This window comes from Lynx rufus, unplaced genomic scaffold (genome assembly GCF_022079265.1).
Source record: "Lynx rufus isolate CCGP_SWC_20201006 ecotype Redwood Valley unplaced genomic scaffold, mLynRuf1.p SCAF_9, whole genome shotgun sequence".
NCBI classification, from domain to species: domain Eukaryota; kingdom Metazoa; phylum Chordata; class Mammalia; order Carnivora; family Felidae; genus Lynx; species Lynx rufus.
The window spans coordinates 66,099,441-66,119,999 of NW_025814897.1; the positions used below are offsets into that span (position 1 = coordinate 66,099,441).

A 20,559-nucleotide genomic window follows, 5' to 3' on the forward strand; every position below is an offset into this window, starting at 1 on the left:
AGGGAATGTTCACAAAAAAGCCACATACAGCAATGTTCATAATATAACACTATTATAATACTCAAAATCTAGAAACTACCCACAGTGTCATCAACAGTAGAACTGAGAGATAAAGTGTGATACAGCTACATAATGGAAAACTATACAGCAGTAAGAATCTAAAACTACTTATAACAATATGAATGAATCTCTCAAACATAATGTGCAAAAGAATCCAAACACAAAATAGCACAGCTTTTGATTACATTTATATAAATTACAGACAGGCAAAACTAATCAATCCTGTTAGAAGTCAGGTTACCCTTGGTAGGTGAAAGAGCAAATACTGACTGACAAGGGCACAGGAAGGATTTTGGGGTACTGGAAACACAGGTATGATCTGTTTGTGAAAATACACCACAGTGTGCACTTTGATATGTGCACTTTACCGCATTATATATTGATTTCAATAAAGCATTTTACTCTTAAAAAAACTAAACTCCACATTCTGACAGATTTGAGTTTGAATCCCAGTCTTTCCATCTGTTAGCTGAATAGTCTTACGTAAGTTATTTAACCATATTGTGCATCAGTGTCCTCACATATAAAATGGGAATATCAGGGGCGCCTGGGTGGCTCAGTCGGTTAAGCGTCCAACTTCGGCTCAGGTCATGATCTCACAGTAGGTTCGAGCCCTGCATTGGGCTCTGCACTGACAGCTCAGAGCCTGGAGCCTACTTCCGATTCTGTGTCTCCCTCTCTCTCTGCCCCTCCCCCACTCGCACTCTGTCTCGGTCTCTTGAAAATAAATAAATGTTTAAAAAAAATTTTTAATGGGAATAACAGAACTTACCACATGTGGTTGCTAATAGGCCCAAATGAGATAATGTATGTAGTACTATTACCCTATCTCCACTTTGTATCCACGTCAAAATTATATAGAAAGTTAAGTGATGCAAGGGTGCCTGGGTGACTCAGTTAGAGTCCAACTCTTTCTCGATTTCAGCTCAGGTCATGATCTCACAAGTTCATGGGATCTCACAGTTTATGGGATTGAGCGTACTGGGCTCAGTGCTGACAGCACAGAACCTGCTTGGGATTCTCTCTCACCCTCTCTCTCTGCCCCTCTCTCATTCATGCTCTCTCCCTCTCTCTCAAAATAAATACATAAACTTTTTTTTTAAAAAAAGAGCAATAAGATACTCAAGATTTGTATAAAGTAATACAGTGTAAAATTATTTATAAAAAGTATAAATCACCCAAGTGCCAAATAATCATTAAAAATTCTACAGTTTATAGAGTGTATTACGCTAAGCAAAATAAGTCAGTCAGAGAAAGACAAATACATGATTTCACTCATATGTGGAATTTAAGAAACAAAACTGATGAACTGAGGGGGAAAGGTAAGAAAAATAAGATAAAAACAGAGGGAAACAAACCACAAGAGACTCTTAAATACAGAGAACAAACTGAGTGTTGCTGGTCGGGTGTTGGGTGGGGGTAAGGGCTAAATGGGAGATGGCACTAAGAAGGGCACTTGTTGGAATGAGCACTGGGTGTTATGTGTAAATGACGAATTACTAAATTATATTCCCGAAATCATTATTATACTATTTTAACTAACTTGGATTTAAATTAAAAACAAATTCTACAGTTCACCCGTACTTTGGAATTAAATAACATTTAAAATCGTATATATGAAGAATATTTAATGGCATGAGAATATTTTTAATTAAGACATTTTTAATCACCATGGGAAAATTATGGACATATAATTCAAAAGGCAGTATATACACAATTGCACTTCTCTTATGACCCCAATTTATAAATACATACTAGTGTACATATATATTTTTCACTGCAAGCATTTTTCAAGTTTTGATTTATTTCCTGACAAAATATTCCTAATACACAGTTTCCACAAATGAATGAAAAAAAGATAATCAACACAATGGAAACATGAACAAAAGACCTGAACAGGTAATTCCTAGAATATACAAAGGTACATGAAATATATGAAAAGATGCTCAGCCTCACAAATAATTACATTCAGATTAAAACAAGATATTTTCCTCCTAGCAGAATGGAAACATTTTAGAAAAACCAGAACATTTTATTACAGATGTAGAGAAACTGGAATCTTAAAAAGTGGTGGTGAGAGATCGCGAGTGGGGAAAGGGCAGAGAGAGAAGAGACAGAGAATCCCAAGCAGGCTCCACTCACTGTAAGCACAGAGCCCGATGTGGGGCTGGATCTAACTGTGAGATCATGATCTGAGCCGAAACCAAGTGTCAGATCCTTAACTGACTCCAGGTGAGCCCTGCTTCTCTCTCTCTCTCCCCCCCTCTCTCCCTCTCTCTCTCTCTCTGCCCCTCGTAGGGTTCTCTTTCTCTCTGCCCCTTGCTCACTTGCGCCCTCTCTCTCAAAAATAATTAATTAATTAAATTTGAAATATTCCATAGATTTATATATTGATGTAGGAAATTCCCTAACGCAGGGCTTGAACTCACAACCCAGAGATCAAGGTCTGAGCTGAGATCAAGAGTCAGAGGCTTAACCAACTGAACCACCCAGATGTTCCTGACGTGGGATATTCTTTTAAGATGTTATTTATAAATACATTACATGTTATAATTTGAAATAAATACCCTTTTTACTTCAGTTTGTCTGAATGAGTTTCTGCTCCTTAGAATTAACTCTTCACTGGGATCAATAAAATTTCAAGAGAATACTTCATATTGAGAAATAATTCATGACAACATTAATTGAAAAAAATCAAAACACAAAATTTTACATTTCACTTTATCACAATATGTAAAAGTATATACACATACACCCACACATAGTAAAAACTAGAAAGAATTGATCTGGGTGATGGTTATACACATGCATACACATATAAAAATATATCAAGCTATATACTTAGGATCTGTGTTTAAGTTATACTGCAATAAAAATGTTTAAAACTAGAAGGAACTACATAAAGACATCAAAATACTAACAGCTTAAATCTGGATAGAAGAATTATGAGTCACTTATTTCTATACCTTTCTAAAATTTTTAAATTCCCTATAAGAAATATGTATTTTATAACTTTTATTTTTAGATAGACAAAAATACCATGATCTTCAAACATGTTTTTTCTAACCCTCAGATTCTATAATTTATGTACAGGTCCACAAGTGTTTTTGCACAAATGAATAAATCAGAGACCATGTTTTTTTTCAGGGTCACACCAGAGCTAAGCCTTCCGTAGTAAATTTTGCAAGATATAAACGACAAAGCTAGAGAACAGAACTTGTTCACTCTCCAGAGCCCCAAGGACACACCACAATCTGCTTCTCTCTTAAGGAACTTACCTTTTCTGCAGTTAAGTGGTTTACATTCCTGACTCCTCAGAAGACTATTAGCTCAAAGACAGCAATTGTATCTCACAGCTATGCAAACAAGTGTCCCATCACTAAGTTGGTCCTTCAGTAAGAGAAAGGTTTGTGGTAGCGGACTTTGGAGACAGGGAAAACAGGCTTCCAATTCTTGCTATATAATTCTTGCACATGATTTAAATTCTCTGCACTTTACGTCCCAAATCTATAAAATGGGGATAATGCCCTCTCACACCTGGCATTGAAGTGTACTCAATAAACAATAGATACTTATTAATTTAATTATCATCTATTATAACAAGGATGAAATGCTACTCTAACCTCACTTTCTTCCTGTGTTCCCTATGACCTACAGTGTCCTTGTCAGTGGGATGGCAGGCTAAGACTAGCACAAACGTAGATAGAACAAAGCTAACTGGTCCTTACGGAAACTGACTCAATGACCTTGGCCTCATTAAATGCACCACACTCATAACCAACTGAGCTAAGCAGCCCACAAAACTGGATCAGCAGACCAACAATCCTTCACAAAACACTAAATACCTTCCTAAAAGATAAAACCGTAAGTGCTTAAATACTACTTTCCACACAATAGAAATGCTGGGGAAAGAATGTGTTTCATATAGATGTTGTGAAAAAATTGGGCTAGGAGGGGCGCCTAGGTGGCTGTTATTTAAGTGTCTGATTTCAGCTCAGGTCACGATCTTATGATTCTTGGGTTCGAGCCCCACACAGGGCTCTGTACTGACAGTTTGGAGCCTGCTTGGGGTTCTCTCTCTCTCTCTCTCTCTCTCTCTCTCTCTCTCCCTCTCTCTCTCTCTCTCTGCCCCTCTCCCACTCATGCTTTTTTCTCTCTCTCAAAATAAATACGTAAACTTTAAAAAAATGGCCTAGGAGAAGAATATTAAACAACTCTAGCAATGAAAGGGATTAAATACTATTTGGACATATAGAACTTCAGAGTTAGCAAATTTAATGGATGTCAGTTTAGCAGTTGATATTTCTAGATATTTGTTTTGGTTTTCCCCAACAAGAGATTGTGATCCTAAGTCAAAAGAACTGGTTAGACAAATTAAAACCAGATTCATTTAAAAAAAAAAAAAAAATCAGGTTCATCTTAACTATTATAAAATTTAGCTTAAGAAATTTTTTTTAATGTTTGTTTATTTTTTGAGAGAGAGACAGTGTGAGCAGAGGAAGGGCAGAGAGAGAGGAAGACACAGAATCAAAAGCAAGTTCCAGGCTCTAAGCTGTCAACGCAGACTCTGACATGGGGCTCGAACCACAAACCATGAGATCATGACCTAAGCTGAAGTCAGACACTTAACCAACTGAGCCACCCAAGTGCCCCTAAAATTCAGCTTTATAAATTAAAATTTATAAAACAATTGGAGGGGCGCCTGGGTGGCGCAGTCGGTTAAGCGTCCAACTTCGGCTCAGGTCATGATCTCACGGTCCGTGAGTTCGAGCCCCGCGTCGGGCTCTGTGCTGACGGCTCAGAGCCTGGAGCCTGTTTCCGATTCTGTGTCTCCCTCTCTCTCTGCCCCTCCCCTGTTCATGCTCTGTCTCTCTCTGTCTCAAAAATAAATAAACGTTAAAAAAAAAAAAAATTAAAAAAAAAAAAAAAAAAAAACAATTGGAATGCAGTACAAAATGTCTCTTCCATCACCATCTTACTGCTACACCTGACTTTGGCCCTGGACTTTTTGAGTATGGGAAAACAATCAATACTATTCCTCTCTTCTACTGACCTCCACATTTCTTCACTTACTCAGCACTTAGAAAAGTTGTGGAAGCTTGGCTTGAATGCTAAAAGTTAAGTCCTATGCTTTATATCAGGAAAAAAGTGGAGAGGCGGCACCTGGTGGTTCAGTCAGTTAAGCATCTGACTTCTACTCAGGTCACAATCTCACGGTTTGTGGGTTCGAGCCCAGCATCAGGCTCTGTGCTGACAGCTCAGAGCCTGAAGCCTCCTTCAGATTCTGTGTCTCCCTCTCTCTCTGCCCCTTCCCTGCTCATGATCACTCTCTCGCTCTCAAAAATCAATAAACATTAAAAAAAAAACTGAATAGGCAGCCTCTATCAGTTCATAATTAATAGAGCAAATCTTTTATCAAGCAACTATTATGCATAAGCACTGTCTTCTAAGAAATTTGTCTAGCTGACTCTCAGACAAAAGGAATTTGTAACATAGCTCTGTAATATTTTGTTTTGTTTATTTATTTTGTTTATTTTTTTTAATTTCTATTTATTTATTTTGAGAGACAGAGAGAACACAAGCAGGGGAAGGACAGAGAGAGAGGAAGAATCCCAAGCAGGATCCACACCATCAGTGCAGAGTGTGACATGGGGCTTGAACTCACAAACTATAAGATTATGACCTGAGCCAAAAGCAAAAGTCTGACGCTTAACCAATTGAGCCACCCCAGTGCCCCAATATAACACTGCTCTGTAATGTTTTAATTTTTATAATGACCTATAGTTTTTAGAATCAGCAAAAAAAATAAGAAGAAATTTTTTAATGGTCATTGCCAAATAAAGACTTTGGGAAAAACAAGAAGAGACACCTAACTCACCTAAAATAAAATCTCTAGTTTCCTTCAACAATCTAACAATAATATCTATCTTCACAACTAGGCTAAAACAGGGTTGGGGGGCCATTATTTTATTTTATTTTTTTTTTTTTAAATTTTTTTTTTTCAACGTTTATTTATTTTTGGGACAGAGAGAGACAGAGCATGAACGGGGGAGGGGCAGAGAGAGAGGGAGACACAGAATTGGAAACAGGCTCCAGGCTCTGAGCCATCAGCCCAGAGCCCGACGCGGGGCTCGAACTCCCGGACCGCGAGATCGTGACCTGGCTGAAGTCGGACGCTTAACCGACTGCGCCACCCAGGCGCCCCAAGGGGGGGGCCATTATTTTAAAAGTACAAAAGCAAAAAGAGGAAAAGGGCATCAGAGACAACACAACGGGGAAAAGAACCAAATCCTTTGACATTCCTGGAAAGTAATTCTAAAGTATGATAATAAAAATGCATGTAATTTGTTATAAATTGGTTTTATTCACTTATGTTATAAATCATGGCTTATGATTATTATTTCTAAATCATCTCCTCATCTCTTCCTGCCTTTAAGAATTCTGAAACTTTCTTTGTTGTATCCCATCATACTCTTTCATTATACAGAATATGATAAACCGGGGCATGTGGGTGGCTCAGTTGGTTAAGTGTCCAACCCTTGGTTTTAGCTCAGGTCATGATCTCACGGTTCATGGGTTTGAGCCCCACATCAGGCTATGCCCTGGCAGCACGGAGCCTGCTTGGGATTCTCTCTCTCCCTCTCTCTCTGCCCCTCCTCCACCCATGCTGTGTCTGTTTCTCTCAAAATAAATAAACTTAAAAAAAAGCAGGGTGGGGGGCACTTGGGTGGCTCAGTCAGTTAAACATCAGACTTTGGCTTAGGTCATGATCTCACAGTTCATGGGTTCGAGCCCGGCATCAGGCTCTGTGCTGACAGCTCAGAGCCTGGAGCCTGCTTCAGATTCTGTGTCTCCCTCTCTCTGCCTTTCCCGTGCTCGCTCTCTCTCTCTCTCTCAACAAAATAAACAATATAAATAAATAAATAATGAATGAATGTATGAATGAATGTGGTAAACCAAAAGTCACAGCCAGCACACAAACTACAACCACAAAATATACAAACTGCAGCCTATACTGAGGGATTTCTGTGGCTAACAGATGCAAACCTTTTTTTTTTTTTTCAAAGAAAAGAAACCTCAGACAAAGAAGCATTAAACATCCTGAAATAGCCACACGAAAAAAGGGAGCTTCTTAGAAACAAAGCCTTGGTAACTACTTGATCTATGAAAAACATTTTCGGAACTGATTAAGAGTGGGGTAGACTTGAAAAATATATATATATAACAACCAGCCTTAACTACAATTCAGAAAATGAGTGACCTGATTCTTCTTCTGACAGAGCTCCTCTACTGCAATGTGGGCTGGGGACTGAATTAAAGAGGTCACATCATATAAAACTCTTGCTATTCAATGATTAAGCCATTGCTTCAGTTTTCCCAAATCTGTGACTCAAAACAATAATCTCATCAATGGTGTGACAGGAGACAGAAGACCTGGATTCTAATAGTTCTTTCCAACTTGTTGGGTAACAATGGACCAAAATTTTTTTTTCAAGTGATGCTGAAAAAATTAAAAACCTATTTAAAAGTACACTGCAAAACTATGAAGTCACTTGCAAATATTAATCATTACCATCTGCCACAAGTGGTGGCTAGACTATCTCTGATTTCTAGCTCTGACTTTTTAAATTCTATGACCAATATTAATGAATGCATGCTCATTTTTTAGTGTGTTGTGCCAACCAGAAATAGTTTAGAAGTCAAGGAATTCCACACTCACAGAGGAATGAAGCTTAACAAGAGGAACCTCCAAAGACCTTCTCCCTATTGAGGCCTCTCAGCACTCCATGAAACTCTGTTTTAGACTAACTCAGCTAGCGGTCCCTGGTGGCTCAGTTGGTTAAGCATCCAACTCTTGGTTTTGGCTCAGGTCAAAATGTCGGTTCATGAACTCAAGCCCTATATCAGGCTCTGCACTGGCGGTGTGGAACCTGCTTGGGATTCTCTCCCTCTCCTTCTCCCTCTCCCCCTCCCCTGCTTGCTCTATCTCTCTCAAAATAAATAAATAAACTTAAAAAAAAAAAATAGACTAACCCAGTTAGTTCAGCCCATACAGTAGATAACAGATGGCCTAGCAAAAGTCTGACCCAACTTACCCATCACACTAATGAACAAAAAAATATTACTAACCTGGCTCTCTTTAATAGGAAACTATGACAAATTCCATGGATCACCATCAAGCAAATATCCTAAGTATAATATCTGAGAAACCTGATAATCTAAACTATACCTATACCTGTTTCCATCTTACTTCATGGAGTCATATCTGAACCTCTGGGAGCATACTGAAAATGGCTTGAAAGCTGGCATATGCTCTCATTTTCTACCATAATAAGACTCTGTCACTCCTAAATTTACAGTTCAGGACTCCATATACTCCAAACTAAAATCAGTCATCACAGAACATCTGGAACACAGACATATGTTCAATATCTGCCTCACTTAGTAACTTTTGAGAACTAGGGGCACCTGGGTGTCTCAGTCAGTTGAGCATCCAACTTCAGCTGAGGTCATGATCTCACAGTTCGTGGGTTTGAGCCCAAGTCAGTCTCTGTGCTGACAACTTGGAGCCTGGAGCCTGCTGCACATTCTGTGTCTCCCTCTCTCTCTGTCCCTTCCCCACTCATGCTGTCTCTCTCTCAAAAATAAACACTAAAAAAATTTTTTTAGTTAACTTTTGAGAACTACATCTTAAAATCTAACAATAAAAGCCTATGTGTAAGCACTAAATTCCCTAAGAAGTTACCAGCTTCTAAAAAGTAAGTCTTTCTCTCTTTTGCTGGATCCTATGCCATATCCAGCAGGTTCCCTCATGTGTACCTAGGTTTCTGAGAGACTTCTAAGACCTCTTCACAGTAATTCATATCCAGGGATAGCAACAGGGAATTAAGGAGCCAAGTCCAAGAATTCCTGTCTGCCAGAGTCAGCCAGAAAACAAGCTTACAAAAGACATAAAACTGGAAATGGGTGTTGCCAAAGGACGCCTTAGGCAAAGAAAACTATTTCTAATCTAGGAAGGAAGAAAGGACCAAGCAGAGTCTAAGAGAATCTGGTTTAAGCACCAAACACTGTGACTCAGGATTTCCTTCTAAGAAGAGAAGAGCAAGGCTCCAGTACCATTCAAGCAAAATCCACTTACTTTCAGTGTGATCCTCCATACCTGAGGGAGTGCAAAGTGAGGTTCTGTTTAAAAATATACAGTCTTGGGGCACCTGGGTGGCTCAGTCGGTTGAGCCTCCGACTTTGGCTCAGGTCATGATCTCGCGGTTTGTTGAGCTCGAGCCCCGCGTCGGGCTCTGTGCTGACAGCTCAGAGCCTGGAGCCTGTTTCAGATTCTGTGTCTCCCTCTCTCTCTGACCCTCCCCTGCTCATGCTCTGTCTCTCTCTCTCTGTCAAAGATAAATAAACATTAAAAAAAATTAAAAGAAAAATATACAGTCTCTACAACTAAATTTAGCATGTAATTTTAAACTGCCTTGGACTGCTCTGCTTTCTGTGTGTTGGTCTCTTCTCTTGACCTCTCCTTTACTCTACTTTAGAAAAGGAAATACATGACTAACTTAGGAAATCTATTGTTATAGCAACCTTGACCTCTGTAAGTTATCAAAGATGCCTAAGGTAAGTATCAGGATTTGAGTTTTGCTTCAGTTAGGAGTCTGGGATTCAGAGCAGAGAACCCTTTATACAATGACCATAAGAGAATCTGCACAGAATTGACAGACTGGTAGAGGAAAATAAAAATAAAATAAAAATTAGTTTGAGGCAGGCACCTGGGTGGCTCAGTCGGTTAGGCTTCTGACTTCGGCTCAGGTCATGATCTCATGGTTCGTGAGTCCCACAATGGGCTCTGTGCTGACAGCTCAGAGCCTAGAACCTGCTTTGGATTCTATGTCTCCCTCTCTTTCTGCCTCTCCTCTGCTCACGCTCTGTCTCTCTTTCCTTCAAAAATAAATAAACCTTAAAAAAAAAAACCTCGGGGGTGCCTGGGTGGCTCAGACGGTTGAGCATCTGACTTCGGCTCAGGTCATGATCTCACAGCTCGTGAGTTCAAGCCCCGTGTCGGGCTCTGTGCTGACAGTTCAGAGCCTGGAGCCTGCTTCAGATTCTGTGTCTCCCTCTCTGTCTGCTCCTGACCCACTCATATTCTGTCTCTGTCTCTCTCAAAAATAAATAAACATTAAAAATAAATAAATAAATACCTCTGGGTGGTTTTTAAATAAATAAATAAATAAAAATTAAAAAAATAAAAAATAAATAACTCGTATTGGCTCTCTGTTTGAACCTGGCTCATCAAACTTTTTACAGCCACTTCATCTCTGGAAAGAAATAGCCTTTTTTTTTTTTTTTTAAATATAAGATATCCTTCTTAGCCAGCATGCATATGTAAATCAAAACTACAATGAGGTATCTTCACACCCACCAGGATGCCCATAATCAAAAATAAAGATAATAAGTGTTGGTGAAGACATGGAGAAAGTAGAATCTTCATACACTGCTAGTGGGAATGTAAACTGGTATAGTTGGTCTGGAAAACAGTCTGGCAATTTCTCAAAAGGTTAAACAGATGCCGTATGACCCAACAATTCCACTCCCAGGTATATACTCAAGAGAAATGCAAATATATGTCCACACAAAAACATGTACACAAATGTGGGGCACTTGGCTGGCTTAGTTGGTAGAGCATATAACTCTTGATCTCAGAGTTGTGAGTTCAAGCCCCACATTGGGTGTGGGCCCTACTGAAATTAATTAAAAAAAAATTTATACAAATGTTCACAGCAGCATTATTCATAGTGATCAAAAACTATAAACAACTCAAATGTCCATCAACTGATGGATAAATAGAACATGGTATATTCATACAGCAGGATATTATTCAGCCATAAAAAGAAATAACATACCAATACATGCTACAACATGGATTAACCTTAAAAATGTACTAAATGAAAAAAGCCAGTCACAGAAGACCATATATGACTTCATTTATATGAAATGTCCAGAATAGGCAAATCTATAGATACCAAAAGTAGATTAGTGGTTGGCTAGGGCTGAGAGAGAGTTGGAAGGAAATGGGGAGTGACTGTTAATGGGTGTGGGTCTTGGGGGGGGAGGAGCACCAGTGATAAATAACTGACTACACTCATGATTGAGCAACTCTGTGAATATACTAAAAAATTACTCAATTATATATATATATTTTTTTTAAGTTTAAGTAATCTCTACATCCAACATGAAACTCAAACTCCCGACCCAGAGATGAAGAGCTGCATGCACTTCCAACTGAGCCAGCCAGGGATCCCTGAGTTGTACACTTTAAATAAGTGAATTATATGGTAGATGAATTATATCTCAATGAAGTTGTTTATATATATGTTAAGGAGAGAGAACATACGCATACAAGTGATAAAACAAAACAAATGGAGCAAAATGTTAATCAGTGAATCTGGAAAAAGGATATGTTGAAGATCTTTCTACTATTCATGTGAATGTTCAGTGTGAAATTATATGAAAAGAAAAAGCTAAAAAAAATAAGATATCTCTCATGAGAATCACACACAGTATTCTTTCTTAACATAAAACAGAAACCAGGGCACCTGGGTGGCTCAGTCGGTTGAGCGTCTGACTTCAGCTCAGGTCATGATCTCATGGTCTGTGAGTTTGAGCCCCGCATCGGGCTCTGTGCTGACAGCTCAGAGCCTGGAGCCTGCTTCGGATTCTGTGTCTCCCTCTCTCTCTGCCCCTACCCCACTCATGCTCTGTCTCTCTCTCTCTGTCAAAAATAAACAAACATTAAAAAAAAAAAATGAAACAGAAACCTGTACTAGAAAAACTGACATAATGTCTGCTCCTGCCCCTGCCAAACAAATATTTTACTTGTCTTTTTATTTGTCCCCTCTACTCAATGGACTGCTTCAAAGCATCACTCAAGTAGCAGAAAAGAAGAATGAAATGTGGCAAGGGAGAAAAATATTCTCTTTCTCAGGTCCTCAGTTTCTTCATCTGTAAAATCATAAGGTTATATAATCTCTTGAAGAGTGCTTCCATGTTTGACATGCCATGAGTCTTAATGTTCTAAATTCATTGCTCAATATGGTTAAGGAGGAGTATGATCTCACCAGGCCTCTGACCTTCCTAGTCAGTAAACATTTTTTCCTTTCTTCAAACGGTGACATTAAGAGATGATTTCAGTGTATTCTCAGTGTTCTAAATAGGCTCATACAGGACACTGGCCAGTCTCATTTCTATATTCCCAAGCCCTTCTCCTCAATTCTTGGCAGGATACTGGCCAGTCTCATTTCTATATTCCCAAGCCCTTCTCCTCAATTCTTGGCAAAGTCCTTTGCTCAGAGCCTGGGACAACTGGAGTAGTGGATGCAAGAACCAAGAAAACTCACATCTCAACGCTGGGCACAGGTAGTTCAGAGGAACTTAAAAAAGGTAAAAAACAGGTCGCAAGTATTCTGGGATCTTAATTCTCACTCAGAAACAGGGAACGTAAACTCAGGAATCCTATCTCATGGTAAGCCTTCTCCTGCAGTCAGTGGTGGTGACCATAAGAAGAAAAGGGAGAAACAAAGATGCCCAGGACACCCATCCATCAAAGGATAAGAGTGGGAATGGACTCTACTGCCATCTGCCTCCCCACTCAGGCTGAGCCAACAGTAATGAAAACGTAGATTGAAAGCAATTCTTACAGATTTGCTTATCTATCCGACAAGCTCAAAAAGCCAACAAGCAGATACTATTTCCTAAAGTTGGCTAGACTTAGGATTCATTCATTGATTACCTTCCTCTCTTCACAACCCAAAATACTTCAACTAACCAGAAAGAAAACAATTTTCTTACCTTCCTCAGTTCCCTGCACAACAAGTAACTAAATGACTTGCCTAAATACTTAAATCTGCAAAAAAGGGGAAGAGGTGACAGAGAGAGACTCCTATAAAATCCAATGATTTGAGTTTATATTCAACGCAGCAAGCTCTATGGTTATTGTTGCAACCAGAGATTGAATCTAAGCTCTCTGCTTATTGTTGCAACCAGAGAATGAATCTTAATCCTTCTCCACAAAACTAAGGAACACTGAATGTCTTTGATTTGCTTGTTCAGGACTCACTTTTTTAAAAGCATAGAAGCTATGTGAGGTATAGAACTTAATTTGTCTGGAGAGAACATAGACTCCTCATACCTCCCTAAAGAACCTGGGTACAGTTCACAATTTACTATAGTTTCACTTACTATGACATCATCAGTTTGGGAGCTATAAGGCTCGCTAAGGAGAGAAAATACACCCTGGAGAGTCTCAATACTGACCTGCATAGAGCTATTTGTATTCCGTTTTATTTTATTCAGATTCCCTCTGGGTCGTCCAGATTCCCCTACCAACTCACCAGAAATGAAATGAAGGAAAAAAGAAATCCTTCAATCAGTGCCTATTCGAACAAAGGCCACCTACTGAATAAATGGTCTTGGCATTCCACCACTGCAACCACATTTAAAAAGACAAAAAAATACCCTTCCTTCACACATTTTACACAATTGATCGCCTTTTCTTTATTCTCCCAAGCTTTCACAGGGATATAATTTTAGCTTGCTGAAAAAACAGATAATTAACAGATATTCGCTAAAAGAAAAGTAACGTTTTTGAGGGTCTACTTGATGAGATGCTTTTTATTTACTTTACCTGTTTTATACATGAAGATGCCAGCAGTTACCTGAATTGCCGCTAGTCACCAAGATAGCCAATGTATTGCAGAGGGGGAATGATTAACCGCAAAATCCATGCTCTAACAAATCACTTCCTGGCTTCATTCTTATGCTTTATCATTTGCAAACCATTCTCTTTATTTTCTAAAATCAAGTTTCTATATAATTTAATAGACACTCAAAAGCACAGTATAAAAATAACACTTGTTTATTCCACCACTTTAAAGTTTCTTTCACTGGGGACAACTTTGTTATTTTTATTCTTTCTCAACATGTTTGCGTTTTCTAAAGACCCAGCCAGGCAGAGATGCAGCTTAGTGTAAGGAGCAATGAACCAAAAGTCAGCCAATTAAGTAACAGGATGTAGGCTCTACTGTCCTTCCTGGGGCTCATTTTCCTCTCTGAGGTCCCTCCCAACTCCAACATCATGAACTGAATTCCAACAACTACATCATAAAGTCAAAAATTTAATAAATATGAAACAGAGATGAAAAATTAGCATCTTTATTATAAGAATTTAAAGACCTAAAAGAGTGAACTTGAAACACTAAAGCAACCCCAACAAAAGGCCTAGTATTAATGGCATTACTGCTTCATGACATTCTTTTCCATCTGCTATAAATTTGAGAAAATAATATTTGTTTTGACCTTGATAAAAGTCATCAATTTATCATGTTTTTTAAAAGATGATCTATTTTTGTCACTTGAAGTATGCACCTAATTTTTTTTTTTTTTTCATAAGAAACATGGAAATTTTTCTGGTGACAAAAATAAACAAACGGGTGCCTGGGTGGCTCAGTCAGTTGAGCCTCCAACGTTGGCTCAGGTCATGATCTCACTGTTGGTGAGTTCGAGCCCCTCATCAGGCTCTGTGCTTACAGCTCAGAACCTGGAGCCTGCTTCAGATTCTGTGTCTTCCTCGCTCTCTGCCCCTCCCCCGCTCACATTCTGTCTCTCTCAAAAATAAATAACATAAAAAAAATTTTTTTAATTAAAAAAATTAAAAAATAAACCAACAACCTTGTCCCATTATCTCTGAAACAAAGTAAAATTAGTCAACAGCATAATCACTTTCAGGAAACTTAAGTGAATACATCATGACAGAGCACTGGAAAGGGGTATCCCCTCTCAAGTCAGGATGACAACAACAAACCTCCACTCACATGACACCTACAAACTGGACACTCCAGACAAAAACTTTTTCAAAACTGTTGCAATTCAAAGGCTCCAATGACAGTGCAGTGGAATTCATGGGGATTTTACAATTATGACATTCTTCTGCAATTCTTTCCAAATCTGATCTGGGCCCCATCTTCGCTCCCCTACCACTTCCTCTTTGAAAGATGACTTCAGAAGCCTAACGACCCAACCCAGACTCTCCCACTAGGTTGCTGCGCTTTTATTCACAAATGACACTGATCTCATAAAAGGCCACCAATTACTTTTCATAAAAAGAGGCACAGCCTCGGGGTACAGGACCTTCTAGAACTAAGAGAGTTCTTACCCTTCTTCGTGTGGCTCAACTTCACTTCATGGCTCAACTTTACTTCATGTCCTATCAAACAGGGGGCCCATCCCAGGGCTGGTTTTGAGGAACTGGCTTCTTGGGAAGGGGCCAGAAAAACTCACCAAGTTTCTGTTTTGCTCTCCTTGGTTTTTTTAAAAGTCTGGGTAGAACTTACTTGCACTAATCGTGAAATACCTTCTTCCCTAACCTAACGGGTGTTCGAGAACAAGCTTACCTTTATCTTGTACTAAGTCACTCTACCTTCACCAGACAGATCACACAACGCTTCCCTCTCCTCCTCGTCCCCTACTACAGGACAACGCGCAGAGAAGCATTGGGGCCGTTCGGACACCTCGCGGCTCAGAGCCTGTAACCTCGCTTCCCCACCTCCAGCCCGATGCCCCCTTCCTCCGCGCCAGCAGTGGGTCCTGCGGACCGGCCCTCGCCCAGATCCCGGGACAAAGCGGGGAGGTTTCCTCGAGGGTCCCGGGCCGCAGTGGGCGCAGGGAGGCAGCACCGGGCTCCGCGCGCACTCACCCGACAGCTCGTCCGGCTCCAGCCCGGTCTCGGTGTCCAGCCCGCAGATGACAAAGTAGTCGGCGAAACGACTGGGCGCCGAGCCCCCTCCGCCGCCGCCGCCGCTCATGGCGCCGGGGCCGAGCCGGGCCGGGCCGTGCGGAGTGCGGAGCCCCCGCACCAGGGCGCCCGCCCGTCCGCCCTCAGGCTGCCCCTCCCGCCGCCGCCGCTACCGCGGCTCGGGCCGCCGCCCCCGGCCCTGGCCCGGTCCCCGCGGCCGCCGCGGCTGCCGTGACGGGTCAGGGGGGCACCGGGCCGCCCCGCGCCGCATCCTGGACGCCTTCCTCTCTGCGCCGCCGCCGCTGCCGCCCGCCGAGAGCGCCGCGACCCGAGCGAGCTTGGAGAAGGGCGGAAAGCGCTGAGGAGAGAGCCCCCACCGCGACCCCCTCCCGCCGCGCCTGCGCAGGCGCCGTCGGGGAGGGGGGCGGGAGCCTGGCGGAAAGGATGACGTGATGCTCTTCGGGCCCGGAGGGCGGCAGCTTCCCAGGCGGCAGCCGCAGCGCCGCCGGCCACTGCCGGGTCGCCGGCAACCGCTACCTTCTACAGGCTGCGACTCCTTTTGAGAGGATAAGGAGGTGAGGGATGAGTGGGCGCATCCTGCAGAGCCGAGAGCCTGGCCCACGTTCTGTCCCCCCACCTCTTCCTCCTACTTGGCGGTCCAGACGTCTCCTCCTTAACCGGCCCTGTCACAGGAATGGGGTCGCAAGACTGAGCTCAACACCCCACCTGGTCCCATCTCCAGACTAGACCTAGACCCCAGAGAGCGTCTTCTCCCTGCCCCTGCTCCCTGGCTTCCGTGCCCTGCCCTTTCCTCGGGCAGGAGAGCTGAAGATGCCGCCTCTTTTGGTGGAGATGGATCGGCCAGTCCTGTATTTACCCTTGTTTTACAAATGGGGAAAACTAAGGTTCAGAAAGAAGCAAAGACTTCCCCCCAACTTTATGTAGAGTCTAAGAGACAAAACCCGGACTAGAATCCTGGGCTCGCTGCCAGCTCCCAACTCCCTCACCCACCACCTCAGCCAGGCCTTTTCCCATGCACCAGGCTGTCCTCATCTCTCTCCTAGGGCCTCCAGAGGCCCCAGCCACTTAGGAGCTCCCTTTCTACTTATGAGAAATCTCAGATCCGTCTCTGAGCTGGTCCTCCTGAGAAAAAGTGGGGGATGAGGAGGAGAGAAACTTGCTTCTTGCTCCTTGTCTTGGGACCCTCTAATTTGGTTCCCGTAGAAGGTAGGCAGGAAACTGGAGATCAGAAGCCAGGAAGGTAATATAGTATCTTGGTTACCACCATGGGCCCTAGAAACAGAATGCTCAGATTTGAATCCTGACTTTGTCATTTACTATGTGACCTTGGGCACTCTCCAGGTGCCAGCCATCATGTTTTTGTGAAGATTACATAAGATAAATGTGCAAACAGGTAAAATGGTCATAATAGTGCCTGGAACATAAAAAGCACTCCATAATTATTATAAATTATTATTATTCCAGCAAAAGGTTTGATCTGGCAGGCTGCTACTAAGAACTCTGGAAGGCAGCTGGTTTCCCCAAGGACTAACCCTGGGCTCTCTCCTGGGTTCTCTCCTGGGTACTTCTCTCAAGCATTTGTTCCCTTGGGGAGGGTGGCCTGGAGGTCACAACCAACATCACTGGGAACCATAGCACCTGCCCCTCCCTGTATGTAACCTGGCTGAACTGAGGGGACAAAAAGTGGGGAGGAGAAAGTAGCTTCACAAAGTTTATTCAGGATGGTATGAATAATCCTCCCCCATCCTGTATGTTGGAGACACAGACAGTAGAGGGGGATTAGGGAGCTAAATAATTACAAGGCATCTGGGCATCTCCCCAGGTTGGGAGATGGTCAGGGAAGGTTCCCAGAAGGAGGTATAATGTGACCTGAGTTCCAGAGGATCAAAAGGAACTTCTCAGGTAAAAAGGGAGAGAAAGAAGATGTTTCAGGAAGCATGGGCAACAACAGGGAGTCACAGATTAAAATGGTACATTCAGGCAACAGCAAGTAATTCATTTTAATGGGAAATGGAGAATTAAAGGGGGATGAAACCAGGGAAAGAGAAGAGGGACAGAGCAGGAAAGTCTTCAAATGCCAGGCTAGAGAATTTACTCTGTGAAGTGTGTGTGAGGAATGGTAACTTAGAGGAATTTAAGCTGAAGAATGACAAGATCTGACTGACATCTTAAAATGATTACTGAGGGCAATATGGAAAAAGAGACTTGAAAAAAAGCTTAAATGTCCTCAGTTTAAAAGTCCAGAGACTTTTGGGGCTCCTGGATGGTTCAGTTGGTTAGGAGTTGGTGAGTTGGTCAGTTTGAGCCCCATGTCAAGCTCTGTGCTGACAGTTCAGAGCCTGGAGCCTGCTTCAGATTCTGTGTCTCCCTCTCTCTCTGCCCCTTCCCAGCTTGCGTGCTCTCTCTAGTCCAGAGACTTTTTATCCAATGCATCCAAGGCAATCAGGTGCTGGGAGATCTCTCACACCAAGTCAACTCATAAAACACAAATTCGAAACAAAACCCCAACTGTATTAATTTGCCTTGGGAAATGTAACTGCTCAGAGGCCCAGAATACTCAATTGTAAAGTGATCTCCTTCCCAGTAGGAAATATGTTTGGCAGAGTGATTGCTTCTATTGAGAGTCAGAGAGAAAACAAAGCTGGATGTTCTTTAGATTTAATGTTTAAATCCCCACTCCTGCTTTTACTAGCTGTGTGAACTGAGGCACATCAATTAACCTCTCTGGAGTAAGAATAATCATTCTTAACCTTTTTCACAAGATTGATTTGAAGATTATTAAATTAATTTTTAAAAATCAATGAAAAAAGGAATTTCAGATATCTGGGACATAATACATTCTTAATAAGTGGCATTCCAGGGCACCCATTTCATAATGAAGGACATTAGAGAGAGCAAGTGAACATGTAAGGGAAGGTAATTCCAGGAAAGGGCAGGAGGCAGAAGTGTGCCTGGAGTGTGCAAGGAGCTATAAGAAGCCTAAGGTGGCTGGGAAGGGTTGGGGTGGGAAGAGCGGTAGAAGACGGTAAAAGTTGTGGAGTTACCTTGTAGCTCAAAAAATCATGTTTCCCCTTAACACAGTGTGTGGCATTGTCCCTAGGAAACAACTGTCTGCTCATGGCAACATTTCCCAGTCCCACCTGCATCTAGATGTGGCCATGTGACTAGTTCTTACCAATGGAATATGTGCAGGAATTTATGTGTGTCACTGCTGGGTCAGTGTATTTAAGAAGTAAATGAGGCTTCAGTCTCTCTTGTAGGCTTTTCACCAGCTAGAAGAATTCTGAGGTTCTAAGGAAAGGTGAAACAGAAGACAGAAGGAGCCTGGATCTCTGAATCAAGCATGTAGAGGAAAGCTCCAGAACAAAAATCAACTTGAGATGTATTAAAAAGTTATAAATGTCATGAACAAAAGTTTAAATCTTCTAAAGATAATATTAACAAATACATTTCTAACCTCTGGGTAGGGACTTTGTAAACAAGTTACAGAAAGCACTATCCATAATATAAAAGATTGAGGGGCACCTGGGTGGCTCAGTCAGTTGAGTATCTGACTCCTGATTTCTACTCAGGTCATGATCCCAGAGTTGTGGGATCAAGCCCCTTGTTGGGCTCTGCACTGAGCATGGAGACTGCTTGTGATTCTCTCTCTCCCTCTGCCCCTCTCCCCCATTCGCGTTCTCTCTCCAAATAAATAAACTTTATATATATATATATCTCCAAGGCACTGTTTTAAGCATTTTATGTATATTAACTCTGCCTAGAACTTGTCCCTGAACTCAAGATTTGTATATCTAACTGACTTCTTAACATCTCAGTTTGGAGGTCTAAAAGGCATTTCATATTCCAAATTGTATTTCTGATTTGTCTCCATGATGCTGCCCCTTCCACACTCTTTCCCCATATCAGCAAATGGAAATCCCATTCTTTCAGCTCATGCAAAAACCTTACGCTCATTCTTGATTTCTCTCTCTCTCTCTCTCTCTCTCTCTCTCTCTCTCCACACACACATTAGAAAGTTCTCTTAGTTACAGAAAATAATGATTAAAGCATAGCACAATGCTTTCTAACTTATAATCCCTTTAAAATTGTCTGGCTCAGAAAATTATAAAAGGAAACTGAAAAAAGAACAAGCTACTGAAAGTGTGAAACATTCTGGTTATATGAAATCCAGAAAATTACTAAGCATATTTCAAAAAATACTTTGGAACTTTATAAGTTACCTCTACTTTTAATGAATGTTGCTAGATAATGATATCAATAGTGGAAAAACTGGGAAATAAAAACAAATTCACATTGAATAAAACACAATGATATATACAATGAATGTAATAAATCCCTCATTTTAATATAAAAAATATACCATTTTTATTAATAAATCAGTTCTTTTTGCTTGATATATATCTATTTAATAATTTTTTTTAGGTAAGTTCTGTGCCCAATGTGGGGCTTGAACTCATGACCCCCAAATCAAGAGTCACATGCTCTACTGACTGAACTAGCCAGGCACCCCTCAACAAGTATTTTAAACTAGTTTGAAGGGTGGGAATGCAAGCTGGTGCAGCCACTCTGGAAAACAGTATGGAGGTTCCTCCAAAAACTAAAAACAGAACTACCCTACGACCCAGCGATTGCACTACTAGGCATTTATCCAAGGGATACAGGTGTGCTGTTTCGAAGGGACACATGCA

At 41.3% G+C, this 20,559-nt stretch overlaps 1 protein-coding gene across 2 annotated transcripts in view; it reads right to left on the bottom strand.

The window, feature by feature from the left end:
* Window positions 1–15,938, bottom strand: part of DENND5A (DENN domain containing 5A) — a 118,659-nt gene extending 102,721 nt beyond the window's left edge. The window contains exon 1 of one of the 2 annotated variants that reach the window (XM_047070056.1): window positions 15,809–15,938. In XM_047070056.1, coding sequence (XP_046926012.1) covers window positions 15,809–15,917 — 109 coding nt within the window. In that variant the 5' untranslated portion in view covers window positions 15,918–15,938. The remainder of the gene's footprint in view (window positions 1–15,808) is intronic. The other variant, XM_047070057.1, reaches the window with a different exon arrangement.
* Window positions 15,939–20,559: the final 4,621 nt, after the last annotated feature.